Source organism: Gallus gallus, chromosome 20 (assembly GCF_016699485.2).
Source record: "Gallus gallus isolate bGalGal1 chromosome 20, bGalGal1.mat.broiler.GRCg7b, whole genome shotgun sequence".
Taxonomy (NCBI): Eukaryota; Metazoa; Chordata; class Aves; order Galliformes; family Phasianidae; genus Gallus; species Gallus gallus.
In genome coordinates this window covers 9,299,635-9,318,256 of record NC_052551.1, presented here as the reverse complement: position 1 = coordinate 9,318,256, position 18,622 = coordinate 9,299,635, and the positions used below count along the sequence as shown (strand labels likewise).

General features: G+C 48.3%; 1 protein-coding gene across 13 annotated transcripts in view; it reads left to right on the top strand.

The window, feature by feature from the left end:
* The window catches only part of KCNQ2 (potassium voltage-gated channel subfamily Q member 2), a 67,401-nt gene that overhangs the window by 15,122 nt on the left and 33,657 nt on the right, over positions 1 to 18,622 (top strand). For 6 of the 13 annotated variants that reach the window (XR_005841278.2, XM_015296638.4, XM_001233466.6 and 3 more), the window contains exons 2-10: positions 5,063 to 5,153; positions 5,643 to 5,769; positions 6,750 to 6,925; positions 7,558 to 7,683; positions 9,997 to 10,107; positions 10,700 to 10,795; positions 11,671 to 11,765; positions 14,288 to 14,317; positions 18,083 to 18,151. Coding sequence is in view for 11 of the 13 variants with exons in the window: in XM_015296638.4 (XP_015152124.2) it covers positions 5,063 to 5,153; positions 5,643 to 5,769; positions 6,750 to 6,925; positions 7,558 to 7,683; positions 9,997 to 10,107; positions 10,700 to 10,795; positions 11,671 to 11,765; positions 14,288 to 14,317; positions 18,083 to 18,151 (921 nt within the window). In the remaining 2 variants the exon portion in view is untranslated. Of the gene's footprint in view, positions 1 to 5,062; positions 5,154 to 5,642; positions 5,770 to 6,749; positions 6,926 to 7,557; positions 7,684 to 9,996; positions 10,108 to 10,699; positions 10,796 to 11,670; positions 11,766 to 12,082; positions 12,145 to 14,287; positions 14,318 to 18,082; positions 18,152 to 18,622 lie in introns of those variants that run through there. The other 7 variants (XM_015296640.4, XM_001233488.6, XM_004947101.4 and 4 more) reach the window with 3 other exon arrangements.

Below are 18,622 nucleotides of genomic sequence, written 5' to 3'. Positions count from 1 at the left end.
GTTTTAGCTCGATCTGGGTGCGTGTTCGTTATTAGCAATGTGTCTTTATTATGAGTTTGAGGCGTCTTGAGTAAGTTCAGTAATTAGAGCCAGGCAAGTCTATAAAACAGGCTGCTGATTGCTGAAATGTAACCCTTTCTCCTGCTGTGAATGTTCAGTTCCTGGTCTCTATCACTGATCTTTTCCAGCTGGCATTTGTCCTTTGAGGATTCCATCCGGGAAAGCTCTTATGTGTTCTTCAGTGTACAAGAACGGTGGAGATGTGGTTAGTGGATGTGGTGGGATGGGTTGATGCTTGGACTTGGTGATCTTAGTGGTCTTTTCCTGCCTTAATGATGGTATGATTCTGTGGTCAGTCTTGCTTGTAAATGTGGAGATACATATGACTTTGTTGCCATGCAAAATCCATTTCTGTTCAAATTCCTGCAGTGCTGAGGTCCAGGATTTGGGGAGGTTGTGGCAGATGAGGCCATTCCTGCTCTTTGCATTATAAACAAGGAGAGGCTGGGGGAACTCTTCAAGCAGGAACTCTTTAAATATGGTGGATATTGGGGTAGAATATGTATGTCAGTCCATAGCCTGTCCTTTCTCTAACTTGAGAACTAACTTGTCTTGATAGAGGGGAGGCAGAAGAGCAGGAATTTTGTTCTAGGTTGGTCCTTGTTGGCTGCATATTCCTTTTTCTTTGGTTTGATGTGATGGCTTTGCAGTATTCTTCTTCTGCCTATAAAAGCAGAAAATGATCTCCGTTGCAAAGGAAACCTTATTTCCCCTCATTTCCCCAGGCTGTAGTTGTGCAGGCATCTTGGAGAAGACCCCCAAAAACCTCAGCCTGCTGGAGAGCACCCATCTCCTGTTTTGCCATGTTGCTGTCACACAGCTTTGCTAGTGATAGAAGTCACCTTGGGTGATGGTTTTGGCTGAAGCTGAGGGATGTGGAAACCTGGAGTGGGGCACTGAGCCTTGTAAATGTGTAGCTGGACTGTGGGATTCCTTGTATGAAAACCATGATGGAAGCTCCTGGTTAGGGCAGGGACAATGTGCATCACCGTGAGCCCTTGGACAGCCATGGCGTGGTCAGAGTTCTGCTTCTGATTCAGTGGAGATTCAAATTTAGCTGTAAGTGCGCCTGTTCTGAGTGCTAAAAGGCTTTTTACAGTCTCTGTTTATCCTTGTTTGGTTCTTTTTTTTCACTCTGGTTTATTGTCGTTGCTGCATTTTGAGGCCTCTGATTTACACCCAAGTTTCAGAAACTTGAAAGACAGCATCTTGCAGAGACCGCTGCAAGTGGATTGCTGGCATTCCAGCTGGATTGCCCATAAGCGTTTTGGTTTTATTTTAACACAATCATCAATGCCTTGTTTATGTCCCCAAAGTCATTTTAAAGTGTTTTAAGTTATTTTCTATTGTGTGGCTCTCAAATGCCTGGAGTAAAATTCTCCCTCCTTTCCAGTTTTGCTTGTTCTAATTAAACAAATCATTAATTCCTTCCCCACTTCCATGGGAAGGCAGCAAAGCATGTAATGAGCCCATTGCCTCGTGCCACTTCCTTGCATTACATCCATCCCCAACACATCCCGTTATCCCACTGCTGCTGATCCCATTGGAGCTCCATGTAAATGGGTGTGCGAGTTCTGAGGGAGTGTCTTTTGGAAGGCAAATGGGATTAATAACCTGAAAAGATTTATAAGGATTCTGTTATTTACTTCTACCAAAAAGAGAGAGAGAGGAAAAAAAAAATGCCTTTTATGTTTCAAGTCATTTTATTTCATTATTTGCTTATTTGTTTATTGGAGTGGGAGCTCACTCATTTCTTCTTCTACTGCTAATGTGAAATGCGGTGGGGATGAAATCTGGATATGGAAGTTTCGTGCCAAGGTTGGCAATCCAGAATAAGAAGCTTGCCATGGGTGTTTTAAGTTGACGTAACCTTTCTTTACTGAGAGAGTGGTGAGTTGCTGGAACAGCTGCCCAGAGAGGTTGTGGATGCCCCGTCCCTGGAGGTGTTCAAGGCCAGATTGGATGGTGCCCTGGGCAGCCTGGTCTAGTATTAGATATGGAGGTTGGTGGCCCTGCCTGAGGCAGGGGGGTTGGTGCTTCATGATCCTTGAGGTCCCTTCCAACCCAAGCCATTCTATGAACCTTTGGACAGAAAGCCAAACTTGGGAGGACTTTGGGTTTCTTGGTGTTAGCAGCAGTCAGATTTGCACAGCTGAGCCTTGGTTGAGCACAAAGGTGGAAGCAACTCGAGAAGTGTCTGTCCCCAGCAGGTCGCAGGCTGCTGCCAGCTCTGTCCTTGCTGTCACCCGTGGAGGGGATGGAGGTGCAGCAGCACTCGGTGTCCTTTGCATCCTGGCCCAGTTTGGGGAGGGTGTTGCCAGCTCTGCTGCGTGGGCCCAGCTCCTGTCTGCTTGGAGGGAGGGAGGATGTTGTCTTCTGCCCAGCTGTAAGCAGAATTGGCATCTTTAATGTAAAAATGATTAGATGGGGCATAATTAACGTTCTTATTGCACATTAACATTACCCAGAGTCAGGCTGCAGACATAATTTACTTTGATTAGATATGTAGCTTTAAAAATTAGATTCATCCCAACCTCTATGCCGTTTATTGGCCTGTTTCCCTTTCCCTTGCTATCCATCATGAGCTGGAGCCCTGTCCTGCACTGTCTGGGTGGATTAGATGTAATGAAAGCAGAGTCAGCCTCCCACTGCCTGCCCTCCATGGGAGCTCAGAGGGTTCTCCCCACCTCGACGTGGACATGGCTCAGCTTTCTCCTTCCATCCCATGCAAACAGGGGAGCTGCAGAGCCTTCAGAGCCTTACAGGAGCTGTGCAAATCCCAACTCCATGAATCCAGTAGAAAAAATGTTTCTTTTTTGAAGTCTGTGTTTCAGCCTCCCAAAGGTTTGCGAACCTTGGATTTGAGCAAAGCAGCCATGCATCACCATGGAGCTATTTTGGTATGCTTGTGAAGTGCCTACATCCTATGGTGACAGGACCATTCCTCACATGCTCGCTGAGCATCCCCATGGGGAAACAGAGCAGAGGGATGGGAGCTGCTGCCCTATGGGGTTTTGCCCATGGACCAGCCCTGGCTCACCCCACACAGCCACAGCTTGCACAGGGGCACAAGGAAGATGTTCATTATCAGGCATGTTGGACCGCATCTGTATGAAGAGCCTTATCTATTGGGAAATGCTTTCAGCTCATGTTGAAATGATAAAGCAATGTCTTTTCCTTTTTCTTTCTGCCCTATCAATACATTTCTAATGACAAAGGTGACATGTAGGACTCCTCTTTCTCCTGGCATTCATCCCCAGCAGGACTCATTGTTTCAGCATGGCTTTGTTCTGGATCCATTGGAAGCATCCACCTTAGTAAACAAGGTGTGCATGTCCGCTGTGATGTCAGCACTTTGCTTTCAGCACCTGTCTGAGCATTTTATTGTGATATTCAGTCCCAGAGACACAACCCACGCCCTACTTCTTCAATCAGAACATGTAGGATTTTCTTTTCCCCCATCCTTTCCCATGATCTATTTTTTCCCCCTCTCCTCTTTCTTCTTTCATCGATTATTCATTTGTTTCTCACTCCAGCGTGGGAGTGTGCACCAAAATCTGGGCCACCCTGGGAGCGGGGCTGCCTGACCCATTTGCAGCTCCCTCTCACTTCACAGCCTGCAGAAACCACGTTGGGTGAGAGCGATGGTGAGTGGGATTGCAAGGGGCAATTCCTTGCTTTCTGGGGTTGTTCCAGATCCCTGAGTACCAGAAAGGGAGAAATGAGGGGATTGTCCCGAGCTGTTCTGTGTTGAATGGGACTTGCTGCTGGCAAAGCTCAGCCCTTGTGGAGTGGCTCTTAAGGTCCCTTACCTCCAGGAGATTCAGCACTGCCTGTGGTCAGAATAAATACTGCCAATCCCCCCACTATACCTGAGCACTGTGACAATAATGACCATTGCAAAGCCGCAGGCGCAGCCCTGCGGTGCCTCTCTTTACACAGCACCAAGGAGCTGCACCCGGCAGCCCGACCGTGCCTTATAAATATTTGAAAGTCAGTTTGTAGGAATGTGAGACAAAGCCAGACAGATGAATTATTTAATGCTTTGAAAGAATGCAGCTTCTAGTTCCTCCCTGTGCTGGCCTACTTCATTGTTTCAGTAAATTGATCTGCAGCAAATTAATTTCCCTTCTTTTGTTTGAGTAAGCAGCGGGCAGGGCAGGGTGGTGGGGATTGCTCCGACCACGAGCAGGTGCCAGGACACCCCCATGTCTGCAGAGCTGGCATCAAATGTCAGAAGAGAGTGGAGCTGCTGCCACCCATCAGTGCCTTTGGATTGGCACTGGTGCATCCAATGCTCATGTGGAGAGGACACTCAATGGGGACGGCCTCTGTGTGCGTTTTATCATAGAACTGTAGAATATCCCAAGTTGGAAGGGACCTTTGGGGATCATTGTGTTCACCTCCTGGCTTCACACAGCATCACCCAAAAGCCAAACCCCACCTCTGTTAAATCCCCATCCTGGTAATCTGTGGACAAGGGATGCTGGGAAAGCGGTCGGTGGAATTAGATCTGAAGAGTTCACAAGTTTTCTTGGCAGTGAGGAGGTAGCAAAGGAGCGTTTCCATGCTTGTTGGAGCTGACATACCATGGAGGCTATCTCAGAAGCTATCACAGCCACGTGCTGGGAATGGAGGTGTTTTGGCACTGGCCAAACTGGGACCAACCCTTCCTGTTCATAGCACTGGGGATCCATGTTCCCTTTTGCAGGTTGGTTCTCCTCCACTGTTAGACGTGAGCCCTGTGACTGATCAGCAGAGTGCAGTCCCAGAGTGATCCCAAGTGTGATTGCATGGGCCTGGTGGCCTCGTTGCTGTCACTTCTTATCCCCTCATCGCCAGTGAGAGGTATCCTTGTAAAGGGACAGTGTTAAAGCAGCAGCATGGTGAATGCTCCTATGTGTAAATGTCAAAACGTGTGGCAAAGTGTGGAAAGTTCTTGCTCTGAAGACTGACGTTCTGTCCCTCTGTATTTTTTGTTTTTATTTTTTGTGTTCTGTAGTTTTCTACTTGTTTTCTCCTGCCTGGTGCTGTCTGTCTTCTCAACCATCGATGAGTATCAGAACAGCTCTGAAGGGGCCCTTTACATTCTGGTGAGTTGGGATTTGCAAATGAAGAGACCAATATCACATCAAAATGAAAATGATATACACACATACACACACAAAAAAAAACAACCCCTAAGACTGGGGATATTTAACTCAGGCAAGAACTTGAACCATCACTTGTGAGTCAGTGTCTATTGGGATCCACAGTAAGGAAAGGAGAAATCTGCATCAGGGCACTCAGGGGTAATCTGAGCACAATATTTGCTCTGATGAAATATTTTAAAACCTTTTTCCTGACCTTTTTCCTTTGTTTTTGCTTTGTTCCACTGTCTCATTTCCCTACCCAGGAAAGGGAAAACCCAGCAGCAAAGGTCTGAGCATCACTCAAAACAGGGCTTTCCACCATATGGTCCTGTGGGGCAGCTCTGCTTTGTGTAGGAGTGCAGGATTTAGGCTGTTGGACTTGGTCTCTAATTCTGGAGCATGCTCCTCACCACGTTTCCTTTTAGGCTGACAGCGTGTTGTCTCCCCTAGGAAATCGTCACCATCGTGGTGTTTGGGGTGGAGTATTTTGTGCGGATCTGGGCAGCCGGCTGCTGCTGTCGGTACCGGGGCTGGAGAGGAAGGTTGAAATTTGCCCGCAAGCCTTTCTGTGTCATCGGTAAGACCTGCTTCCCACATGGGGTTTCCCAACCTAAGATGGCTGTTGAAGAGCTTGCTTGCACAGTGCTTCGATTTCTTGCTTGCAGTTAGTGCTGAGGAGCTGCATCACAAGGGGATTGTGAGACTTAATTCCTGCTTGTAAAGCACTCGGTGCTCCTGTTGTGCAGGGGGCCATCCGGGCACAGTAGGTGCTTTGTTTGGGGTCAGGCATGGCAGGTGAGCCATGCCATGCCCCATGGAGCCTGCTTTCAGGTGTCCAGGAACTAGCAAGGTCCACACGTGGAATTTAAGCTTATTGCATAGAAAAGCAAGAAAGAGGGAGGGTTTCAGGATCCTGTCCCAGCCCTGGAGGTACTCAAGGCCAGGTTGGATGGGGCCCTGGACAACCTGACCTAGTGCCTGATTTGGTGGTTGGCAACCCTGTCCATGGCAGAGGGCTAGAACTGGATAGTCTTTGAGTTCTCTTTCAACCCAAGCCAATCTGTGCTTCTCTGATCCTTGGGTTTGGGATTTATAGCATAAGGCTTCTTTTCTTGGACTCTTGCTTGGATTTTCTCTTTCCTTGAAAGCAACCCTTCCTTCAAAGCAACCCTGGGGTTGCTTTGGTGAACCTCTGGGTTTCACTCACTGTTTAGACAGGGAAGCTCATACCTCTGGGCAGCACAGAGTCACAGCAGCTAAAAAAGGGCCCGGCAAGGACTTAGCCCAGCTTAGCCGTGGGTCAGAATGCAGTCGTGTGGTATTGGGCACATTTTCTTGGGAACAGTGGGTCTGGAGAAGAAAACTAAAATGTTTTTTTTGGGGTGTGTAGCTGCTACATTTGTCCACTTAAGGCTTCTGCTGTGTCCCTCCAGCACCGGGTATTACAATACCACTTCCACACACATCCTTCTGCTGCTGGTGGCGGTGGGAGTGCCATCCCCTTTGGTGGTGCTCCAACAGCACGTCTCCAGCTTTCAATGCCCTTTGTTCATGCAGACATCATGGTGCTGATCGCGTCCATTGCCGTGCTGGCAGCGGGCTCCCAGGGCAACGTCTTTGCCACCTCGGCGCTCAGGAGCTTGCGCTTCCTGCAGATCCTGCGCATGATCCGCATGGACCGGCGGGGTGGCACCTGGAAGCTGTTGGGCTCCGTGGTCTACGCGCACAGCAAGGTGAGCAAGCCCCAAGCAGGGACATGGAGCCGCTCTTTTCATTGCCTAGGTCTGGTTTCCCACCCCAGACATCTCCCAGGCTCCCTAGGTGGTGACATGCAGAGCTGGAATGCAAGGTCCCGTGGAGCCCTCCAGCCCAGCAGAAGAGAAATGGGAGGGACATTGGGATGTTTGCAGGGAATACCTTGAACATAGTGACCACCTGCACACTGAGCTCATTTCCAAGAGTTAGCAATTAGCCAGCAGATTTGGGGGCTCATGTTTCAGTTTTAACTTATGTGTGGGCTGGAGAAGTAATTATGTTTTCATTTCTATTCCACATCTTTAAATACTGGAGCTGTGACTGCTCCCTTTCCACTTGCTGAGGCGTTTAAGGTGATGTGCTCTGCAGGGAGGGAGTCACCCTGTGAGTACTGCAGGGCACCACCAGCACGTGGGCCCGTCTCAGATGTCCCCTCTCTGCACTACATTGAAAATCAGCACTTCTGATCTCCAGCCGAAACCCAAAGCCCAAACATGCACAAATGCAGAGCAAGTTCAGCTCTGAGGCCAACCGCAAGCAAGCGGCTCAGCTTTCGGAGATGCACACCAGGATTGCAATTATTCTATTTTGTCCCTTAATGATCTTGCAGGAGCTGATTACTGCCTGGTATATTGGCTTCCTCTGCCTCATCCTGGCCTCTTTCCTGGTATACTTGGCCGAGAAAGGAGAAAATGAGCACTTTGATACATACGCAGATGCACTCTGGTGGGGTCTGGTAAGTAATTTTCGTAGAGCAGCTGCTGGTTATTAAAATAAAATGTCCATTAACCCTCCATCTTCTATCACTTATGTGAGGAATCAGCTTACAGGCTGCTTAGTTAACATTTTTATTAAATGGTTTTGGACTATTCCATTTAGCTAGGTTTCTTAAATAAGGCTTGTAGGAGATGCTGTGGGATTGCATTTCTTGAGCTACCTGGGGCAGCACAGCAAGTGGGAGCTCATATGCTGCTCAGCTGTGGGACTTGGCTCCGTTGTGGCAGGTCTAATAAGGGCCCCATGGTCATCACTGTGACAAGTATTGCCACCTCTCCATCATTTATCATCATACTTGAGCTGTTAAATGCACTGGACTATATTTCATAACATTAATGCATTCAAAGTACCAAGAAAAGTTCAGTTCTGAAAGCATTCCCTTTGCAAACCTTTGCTGACAAAAGAAGAAAGGGCAATACTTTCAGTTTGCTCCGTGTGTGCGTGGGAATTATTGGATTACTCGATTAACAAAGGGAGAATTAATGACGTTCTAATCTCCTTGCATTATTGTTCTTCTGCTCTGGCACTGCAGCGCTGGTTTGGCCTTGATTACAGAGCATGTAATGAAAATCCCAGATCTGATCAAATCCCAATAACAGGCTTGGGGAGGAATCGGCTGATCAAGCAGCTCCTCTTCTTCAATAAAGGGAATGAAACGCTGTTAAGGCAGTGAATTACTTTTCAAGCCCCTTGGTTATGACAGAAAATAAAAACAAAGCCCAATTTGACATAACTGGGAAATAAACAATGGGGGAAAGCTGGTGGCCCCGATCAGAGCTCAGCATGGGGAAAGCCATGGGCAGAGCTGTCCCTTCCCAGGCTGGAGAGCCACGTGCAGAGCTTCCCACCTCGTTCCCCATTTCAGGACGTGTTGGTGCAGCACACAGTGTTGCTCCTGTCCATCTGACAGTGACATTTCAGCCTCCTTAAAATGAGCAGATTTTGTCATTGTCCAGCTCACATGTCCGATACAGACGTGCTAAGAAATGAGCAGAACAAATCAGCTGTTGGTTTCAGGAGTTTGTATCCTGATTTCGCCTTGGTGGCTCCAGATCCTTGCAGTTGTCTCCATAAATCGTAATAAATTATAACCCAACTTTGCAGTGATTAAGGAGTGAATGTTGCTTCAGCTCAGTGTTTCAGCATGGAATAGCCACCTAGACGCATTTTACTAAATGCTTTGTCAAAATGGCAGCTAATTGATAGGGCTTTTAGTGGGTGCTATTAAACGGTGCTTTGGGATTGGGCTTCCATTTGATTAAAACAGCTTTGCTCCAGACTGAAGGCGTTAGGTTTCTGACAGCATGTCTGTGATACAGGGACTCCTCCACAGCTCTGTCCTTGGGGCTGTGAGTCAGGGACCGTGGGTCCTTTGGGCAGAAGTCTCCATGAGGATGTCCCCATCATGCCAGTCCTCCCTGTCCTGTGTGTCCCAGGCTTTCCAAACTCTTCCCCAGTTCTTGATGGAGTGCCCAGCATTCCCCATTTGTGAGGTTCATGGACTGAAGCAGGAAAAATCACCTTTTACTGCAGTTTAAATCTCAAGGGTTCTTTGTTTCCAGCAAATCTCTCAGCTCCTTCCCCAAAACACACATGACAGCTTGCCAGCCTCTCTTGGTGCATTACATTAATACTGAGGAGGGGAAAAATACCTCTAAATTAGGTTGTACAAAGCAGCCTGTTGGGCTAATGTGCTGTTTTTAAGTAGGAAGGGAGGCTGGCTAATAAGCACTGCTGGGAAAATGGGCAATAAACGGCATCGGCTCTTTATGTGTGCAAATAACCTTGATTTCTTTTGAGATGTGTTGAAGGTGGGATGGTTCCTGAGCTTGTCCGCTCCCCACCATCTGCTCAGGGAATTGTGGTGACATTGCTTTACTTCATTTTATTTATTTATTTATTTTAGTGTTTTATTTTAGTACTTATTAAAAAAATGATGGAGAGCAGTTTTTACATGGGGAGATAGTGATAGGACAAGGCGTGCGGGGATGATTTTAAACTAAAATAGAGGAGAGTTGGATCAGATGGTAGAAGAAAATTCTTTACCTGGAGGGTGGTGAGGCTGTGGCATTGCTGCCCAGAGAGTTTTGGGTGCCCCATCCCTGGAGGTGCCCATGGTCATGAATGGGCCCTGTGCAGCCTGCTCTATGGGAGGTGTCCCCGCGCATGGTAGTGGTTGGAGCTGGGTGGGCTTTAAGGTCTTTTCCAACCCAAGCCACGTGATTTCCAGTAGAAAGCTGTGTGACTGAGGGCCAGGGCTTTCCTCTTGCAGATCACCCTGACCACCATCGGCTATGGGGACAAGTACCCCCAGACCTGGAATGGGCGGCTGCTGGCTGCAACCTTCACGCTCATCGGTGTTTCCTTCTTCGCTCTCCCTGCCGTGAGTGTGGGCTGGGTGGGCAGTGGGGGGGGCTGAACAATTACCTTGTGGCCAACCTGTGGTTTCGTGTGCCTGAGGAACTGCCAACTTCAACTGCTAGGCTGCTTCTGAATCCAAAAAAATAACCAAAGAACAACAAAATAGTGGAGGGGAATCCCCACGTGGACAGCCATGGTGCACGTGAACAAACAGGATCGAAAATGTGGATGTAGTTCTTCACAAATGGGATGGAAAATGTTTATTGAAGTGAAACCATATTCCTGCTGCTGTTCCTAGGGGTGGCTGTGCCATTTCAGTAAATCACCCTGCTCCCTATTGCAGCATTGCACGCATCTGATTTTCCCCCATAGGGATAATGTGCTGCACGCTTGTGTGATATGGATGTTCTGTATTTTATCAGCTACTTTTAACAAAGCAGGAAGCACCAGCAAAGCCCACATTTGGGGCTGCCTTGGTTGAGGGCTCTTTGCTCCTTTCCTCATGCGTTTGAAGCAAAAATGAGACAGAACAAAGCTTTGGAAGGAAAGCTGGCTGCAACCTCTCAAAGCTTGCCTAACACCTGCTAACTGCACAATTTCATTCTTTTCCCCAGGGCATTTTAGGTTCGGGATTTGCTCTGAAGGTTCAGGAGCAGCATCGGCAAAAGCACTTTGAGAAGAGACGCAACCCAGCAGCAGGCCTGATTCAGGTTAGGAGCTGGGAGCCTCTGGGCTGCATCCTCCTGATGCTGAGGTCTAAATGGACTTCTAGGAGCAGGGGAGGAGAAAAACAGTGCTGCATGCCTGAAGTGTGAGACAGCAGCTGGTGGCTGGGCTTGTCTGGGAACAAATGCCAGGAAGGCAGCCATAGGGATGCAGCATATGTGAAAGGCAGTATGGGGGAGAAAAGGAACAAAACTCAGCCCAGCACAGTGAGACAAATACACTGGGACAGTCTGTTTCACCAATTATATGTTCTTTTCCAAAGAGAATATTTATACTGATACCAAGTTACAATTGGGAGCATTTTCTTCATGCTAACAGATGTCTGCACAGAAGGCTGGCCTTGGTGGGTAGCTTGGAGATTTGCAGTTAGAGTGGTTTTACACTCCCCTGCTCCCTTCTCTCCAAATTTTGTAGCTCCCCAATGCACAGCAGCAGCGCTCCTGACAGAGAGTGCCTGGTACCTGCAGCATCTTTAGCTGTGATCAGTGGCATCATGTAGTAGCCCCAATGTGTCATGTGCCAAATGGATCACTGGCATCATGGTAGCACCCCAAATGTGTCACATGTCAAATGGATCATTGGCTCTGTGGTCACACCCCAAATGTGTCACATGCCAAATGGGTCGGTAGCATCATGGTAGCACCCCAAATGTGTCACATGTCAAGTGGATCGTTGGCACCATGGTCACACCCCAAATGCGTCACATGCCAAATGGGTCGGTGGCATCATGGTAGCGCCCCAAATCTGTCTCTCATCAAGGAGAAGGCAAAACGTCAGACCCACAGATACCAGAGAATTGGTGTTGGTAGAGGTTTATGAAACCCAGCCTGCATCTCCATCCCACCCTGTCTTCTCCTAGGCTGCATGGAGGTTCTATGCCACCAACCTGTCCCGCACAGACCTGCACTCCACGTGGCAGTACTACGAGCGCACCGTCACCGTCCCCATGTACAGGTACCTCCTCCTTGTGCTGCCTGCCTCGTGGTGCCAATGCTCCGTGTTTGCTACCTGGATGTAGAGTTTTATTGTTCTTTTCAGTTTTTATTCATTTAAACTTTTTATTTATTTAAGTTTAAAAAAAATATATTGATTTCCGCATTTAAGAGCCAGAACGTGTCTTTTCTTTCAAAGTTCATTTGTTTTTGCTATGTTTCATTTTGTGTTTCTTTTGGACTCAATTTTAATTTCCCTGTTATTTTTTTTTTTCTTTTCATCTCTGTGTGTATGTACGTGCTCTTCTTTTCACCTTTATTTCTCCACGCCCGGGGTAGTTGCGTTGTGTTGTGACAGTGCCGTGCCCAGGTGTGAAGACTCCAAGCTGCCCTGGACCTAGGTAAATGCTGCCTTGCCCTGTGTGCAGCAATTCATGCTGCTCTTGCCGGGCTCTAATGGTCCTTCTGCCTTTCAGCACTCTTCTGTCCCTCTGGGCTGCCCTGGTGCTGTCCCCAGGTGCATTTGGCCTTGGTTCCAATTTCCCTTTCCTCTTCCCTGTTCTCCTTTCTCCCTTCCCCTTTCCTTTTCCTTCCTGGGCAGTGCTGTGTATTCCCTCTCTGGTGTGTTTTGAGACTGCCCAGATCTCTCTGGGTGGTGTTGGTTGGATATTCCTGCAGCTTTGTGAGGGTTTTTTGGGGCACGATAGGGCTCCTTGTGCTCTCACTCCTTGTGGTGCAGAGCTGTTGTCCAGCTCTGGGTTGTGCCAATGCTGATGCAAAATCCCTCTGTGTTTTCTGTGTTACTGGTGCCTCTTAGCCATTCTAATGCATTTCTCAGGGCAAGCATTAGTCCGTGTTTGAAGTGTTAGCCAGCCCGTTAATCCATCTTAGAAGCCTGTTGGAATTCACGTTGTCATGGTCAGTAAGTTGTCGTTGGATTCATTCCCAGTGTGTGCCTGATCGGTTGTTCCCTAAAGATACTTATGAACTGCTTTAAGAAAAAAAACAAAACAACAACTCAATGAAACAGAACCAAACTGTTTCCCAATAGCATTAAAACCCACTCATCCAACTCTCTCTGTCCCACCTCTGCATTGGTTGGGACCAGCTGCCGAGGGGAGGAGGACCTGGCCCAAAGCCCTCTGCAAAGTACACAACGCTGACGTTGGCTTCAGTGGGCTTGGTCATGGTTATACTGCTCTTGGAAATCCCAAACTTAGCATACAGCCAGACATACAGGGGCACCCTTTGGCATGATGAGAGCATCCAGCACTTCCTTGGGCACAGGGCTCTGTGCTCTCTCAGCTTCACCCTAAAACTCCAATTGCTGTCCATGCACAGGCAACCTGATCATCACCTGGGAGGTGAGCCCTGATGGCTTCAGCTCTTTGTTTTTTACCAAGCAAGTGGTGAACTTCTTTTTGAGTCTGGTTTGGATGTGTTCAACTGAAATCATTCGAAATACTTGTCCCCTAATTTAAAAAGGGGGTAACTGTATGTTCTGGCTGCCGCTTCCATCTCTCACTCTGCCCATCTACCCTTCCTACCCACTTCTCCAAGCCAACTGGTGTGCATCAACAGCTGCACCCTGAGCCCATTGCCATGGTGTTGGCTGCTGCATGCAGCTGAGCTGCACGCTGTGGTTGGGAACTGGGTAGGGGGACACAGCATCCCCTCTGCCAGAGGTGAGCTGCAGTCACTGCTGCCTGAGCACCTTTTCTGCTCAACATTGGGTTTCTTGTTCCTCCTAGCAGGAGCCCCATGACTTGAGCTTACGTCTCTTCCCAAGGCACCTTTGAAAAGAGGGGCTGTTTGGTGGGGAAAATTGGTAGCCATGACTTGAAGGAGCATGTGTGTGCCCAGAGCATCACTCAGAGCACTGCAGGAATGCTGGTTTCTCTCTGCTGGAGAAAATAAGGTGGGCTCTGAGAGCGTCTCAGCTTGGATGTTGAAATTCAAAATGTGGTAAAGCAAATCCACAATGTAGATCTGGCACCTCTATAAAAAACAAAACCAACAACAACAGTAACAAAAAACCAACAACCCAAACCAAACAACAACAAAACCCCCCAAATTACTCTATTATCACTCAAGAGAACAGGATATTGTTCTCAGCTATGTTCATATATTTGCACTAAAAAGTAGACCAATGTCTACTGAAATGTCACATTTCAGTAGGCACTGGAGCTCCTTGAAGCCATCCTCCAGGTCCAAGGAGCCTCTGGCTGGTGGCACTGAGGGCTGTGGATTCCTCCTTGAAGATCTCTCAGAACCCCCCTGCGTTTTCCCTGCCCCACAGTGCCCGTTTGCTTTGGGAGTGAGGCGCCAGCAGCCTGTCTCATGGGTGGCAGTGGTGCAAGGAGCAGGGAGCGAGCTCAGCCCGCACTGGTGCTCAGCCGCAGCCTGGTCCCAGCACACCTGCTCCCAGAGTGCACTTGGTTCATGTGCTAATTTTCTTTGTTCTGTTTCTTTTCTCCCTCCCTCCATTTTTTTTTTTCCTTTCTCTTATCCCTTTGGTTTTCTTTGGTGAAAACTCTTGAAAAGCACGCAAACGCAAACGTACGGTGCCTCCAGGTATGACGTGCATGTGACTCTGAACCATGTGTCATGTCACTCCTTGTTCTTCGTTTGGGACTGTAACATGCAAAGCCTTTAACTAAAAAAAAAAAAAACAAACAAACCCAGAAAGCTCTGAAGATTAGGCTGTTTTTTTTTTTCAAAGGAATGAGCAAAAGCCCAAACCAGACCTCCCATCCCGCTGCCTGCCAACTAACTCCGTGTGCCTCCATACATGTTTTAGCTATTGGTTTGCACAAGTGTTGGGAAACTGTCCGCCAAAATGATGATTTAAGGAAGGAGAATGGGAGAGTGCTTGATAAGCTTGCTTTATTAACAATGATTTCTTGATGGTCTTACCAACTTCCTCCCAATCATACAACCCTTAGCAAGAATACCTCCCCATTCATGCTTCCATTTCCCCTCTCCCATCACTCGTGTGTGTTGCCCTTTCCCCATTCCTCTTTTCCCATCCATCAGTATATCTGTTATCTCAGTGCTGTAGGAGCTGTGCCCCGTGGGTATCACTGAGCCTGCTGTCCTTGCTGGTGTGAGTGGTGTTGGTGGCACCACGGGACACATTGGTGGTAGTGCAGAATAAAATTGCAGCAGTGGCTGTGCCTGTTTTTTAAGGAGAATGGGATATCAAATGCAGTGTGCTAAGCCAAAGTGATCGCTCACGATTTCTCTCAGTAATTCAGTGTGATGCTTGGAAAATGAGTGTCCCATCTCATCAGGGTAATTACGGCTTGTTTTTTTTTTCCTTCTGTAACTGACCCGGAGCCAAGCAGTTATTAGTCCCAGTTGTTCCTTCTGAGAGCTGACCTTTCAATCCAATCAAACAGACGTGCATGTGGCTGGAGTGAGATTTATTACAAACAATATTATCTCAGGTTCTGCAGAAGAGAGCAGGTTTTTCAGATGATAGGCATATTTTATATGAGATGGGTACCTGAAGGTGCAGTAAAGTCAATATTTGAAGATGTGGAATTAATGGCTTACGTTTGGAGACTGTGGGCCAAGCTCTGTTCTTAGAACAGTTTAAATCCTCACTAGGTGCATTAACACAGGTGTGATTTAGTGCCCGATTTGCAAATCTGGTTCCAGTTCTCATGGATGAGAGTTTTGCTGCCTTACTAAATCACACTTACCACTTTGTGTGGTTAATTTACAGCAAATTGCATCCGTGATTGGAAGTGTGTGATTGAGTGCACGTTAGTGCTGTGCAGTGCAGCAGCCTGCTTTAAGAGCTGGGCATTTTTCTACTGCTGGAAGTGAAATAAGAACACGATGCTTCCACTCCAGCTCTTATCATAACATATTTCATAAGTCTCATAAGTATTCCCTGTTATGAGGAATGACTTAGACTGGAGACAAAGTCATGGTGAGCGTGATAACCAGCTCCTTGTAGAACTCCAGCACAGCATGGAGACTCATTTTAGTCCTCATCACGTTATCCATCTCCTCATCACCCCCTCCCTCATTGCTCATACTGGGGCTGTTCAAACAAATCATCACTATCTGTGTGTGTGTGTGTGCGTGTGTGTGCTCCTGTGCTCTGTTGTGTGCTGCTGCCCCCCCTCCTCGTACTGTGGGGTCTCAGTGATGTCCTGGCCGGAGGCATGATGTCCCCACTGTCCCCCAAATGCTTGAATGTTGTCTGTGCTACCAGGAAAAGCAATTGGACCTTCCCTTTGGCTTGGGGAATGGAGTCAGTGTGGTGTTTCTATGTGTGGTACTGGGAGGTGATGGGTTGCAGTTGGGTGTTATGGTGGTGGTATGGGCTGCTGACCTCACCCAGCTCCCCTTCTCCAAAACACACTTCCCTTGCCAACCAAGTGGCATGAGGACCTGGAGGAGAGAGAGAAAAGCACACATGAGCCTTGAGGCAGCAGGCTTCCCTTTGAGGTCCTGGTGAAGTGATGCGACACAGAGCAGTTTCCCAGGCTGCTTTTGTAAGGGCAGGTTAGACTGAGCAGTCAGTTTGGATCACTTTTGGGGTCTATATGGGACTGAGTTGATGCCCATTTTTATTAACCGTCTTTTCAGCACAGCATTCTTTTCTCCACCACACGTGCACTGTGCCCACACCTACTGCAGCAGCAGTGAATCTCTGTGGGTGGTTGCTTATGTCAGCATCTCTGCTGCCCCACGAGGTTGTCACCTTCAGCACAGTGCAGACTGTGGGTAGTGGGCTAATGCAAAGGGAAGGGTCCTCCTGAGGCCTTGAATCCTGCCATTTAGTGAACAGGGACCCAAAATCCTTCCACTCAGTGAGCTGATGAAGTCTTCGGCTCTGTGACTTGCATCAGAGCCTTGCATTTGTGATCCTGGCTGGAGAAATTGGGGTTGTTTCCCTGTGGAGCTCTTTGAAGAGGAGACCTCCATGAAGGAGGAGGAGTTGGGTTCTATGATCCTTATGGGTCCCTTTCAACTTGGGATATTCCATGATTCTAAAGAACAGTTGAGCACTCAGCATTAAGTGCTGAATACACTTTTCATTTAGCAATACACTTTGTGCTTGATTTTATGCACCTCTTTCTCCTGTCTTGGCATCAATCTGCAAATGCTGTGGTGGGTTTGCACGGAGGTGACAGCCCAGCACTTGCACACTGCTCCAGTGCACCAAGGTCAGCCTCAACCTGACGCCTCAAATGAGGAAGATCATTAATTCACCTACTCAGGACATGCTCTTCCTCCGGGTGGAAGTGAGCAGAGCTGCACTGGGGAGCAGAGCCAAATTTTTCAGCCCTATTTTTACTCTTTCCTCCGTCTTTAAGATTGGAACATTTTTTGATTGCCTCAGTTTTGTGAACGCTGAATCTGTTCTGCTGATCAGCCATGTTTCTGAGTATGGGATTTGTGCGTGCAGAGGAAGGGCTTTTCCAGTTGTTCTTTATTTCAGTTAGAGGAAAACTGTGAGCCTATTGGTCTCTTAATGGCTTAAAATCCGTCAACAGCCCTATTCCTTCCCTTTACCTTCCAGTCTTCAGCTGCAGTTTAGGGCAGTTTGAGCAGATTCTGCTTCCATCAAAGCCCCTGTGGCTCCTTTCCCAGTATGAATGACCAGACCCCTCCTGCGAGCTGTGCCTCTTTGGGCTATGGCCCTATCCTTGTCAAAAGCACAACTGGAAACAGCTTATGTGCTCACTTTGCACCCTATAGCACAGCCATGACATGTAGCCCTTCAGCAATACGTGCTGGTGGCCAAGAACAGAGCTTGCAGCAAGCCATGGAGTGAGCCTGAGAAACAAAGGAAAGCCCTGGTTCCTACCTGATCCAGAAGGCCATCATACAGGGCTATGCCTCTTCTGGGGGCAAAATCATCTGCAGGCAGTAGGGAACGTTGGGATCTTCACCCAGCAGCACTCTGCCTTTCCTGGATTGCTGCTCCCTGCATACATCTCACACAGCCTGAGAGCAGCAGGGCTGAGTTTCTCCATTTGTCTTCAGCACAGGAGCATCTCTCCACCTGCCACCCAGCAAACCTCCTGCCACAACACCCCCGTGCTGCCCAGAAACGCTGCCAGGCTCTGATGGTCAGGAGTGCGGTGAAGCAGACAGTTTCTCTCTCTCTTGCTGTCCCAGTCTTTTCCCACCACCCTGCTATGGGTCATTTTGGGAGCAGTGGGTGATGCCCCCTTCCTGCCCCAGCTGTCCCCATTGCAGTCAGTGGCATTGAGCTATGGTGAAATGAGGAGACAGCAGGCAAAGCTTCCGGGAGAGGAGGCTCTGGGGTCAGCTCTGCCCAAACGTTAACACTCTTCTTTTCTCTCCCTGTAGACTCATCCCACCTCTGAACCAGCTGGAGCTCCTGAGGAACCTGAAGAGCAAGTCGGGACTGACATTCAGGTTAGCAACAGAGTTAGGAGAGCTCGGAAAGCTCACACTTCTTCACTGCATATTTTATTTTCTTGTGTTTTTTTTTCCCCCCCATTCCTGCCTTTTGCGTGTCGGCAACCTTGAAGATGTGAGAGGTGTTGGCAGCCGATCCCCACGGGTTGCTCAGCAATCTCCTTCCCGCCCCTCTTCCATGCTGCCCATGCATTTCTTCAGCCTAATTTGTCTCTGGAGTAATGTTACAGCGCTTGGCTGAGAATGCAAAGTGGTACTTTCAGAGGGTCAGCTCAAGGTGGTGTTCCCGGTTTGCCTCTGACCTTCCTGTTCCTCACCGCCCTCAGGGGACGCTCGGGCCCACGATGTGCTAATTCATTCCCTACCCTCCATCTTTCCCTGAGAGCAGGCAGGATTTAGTGGTGAGAAAAAGCAAAAGGACGCTCCCTTTTGCTCTCGCCCCTGATTGAAGCACCATGTCCCAGATTC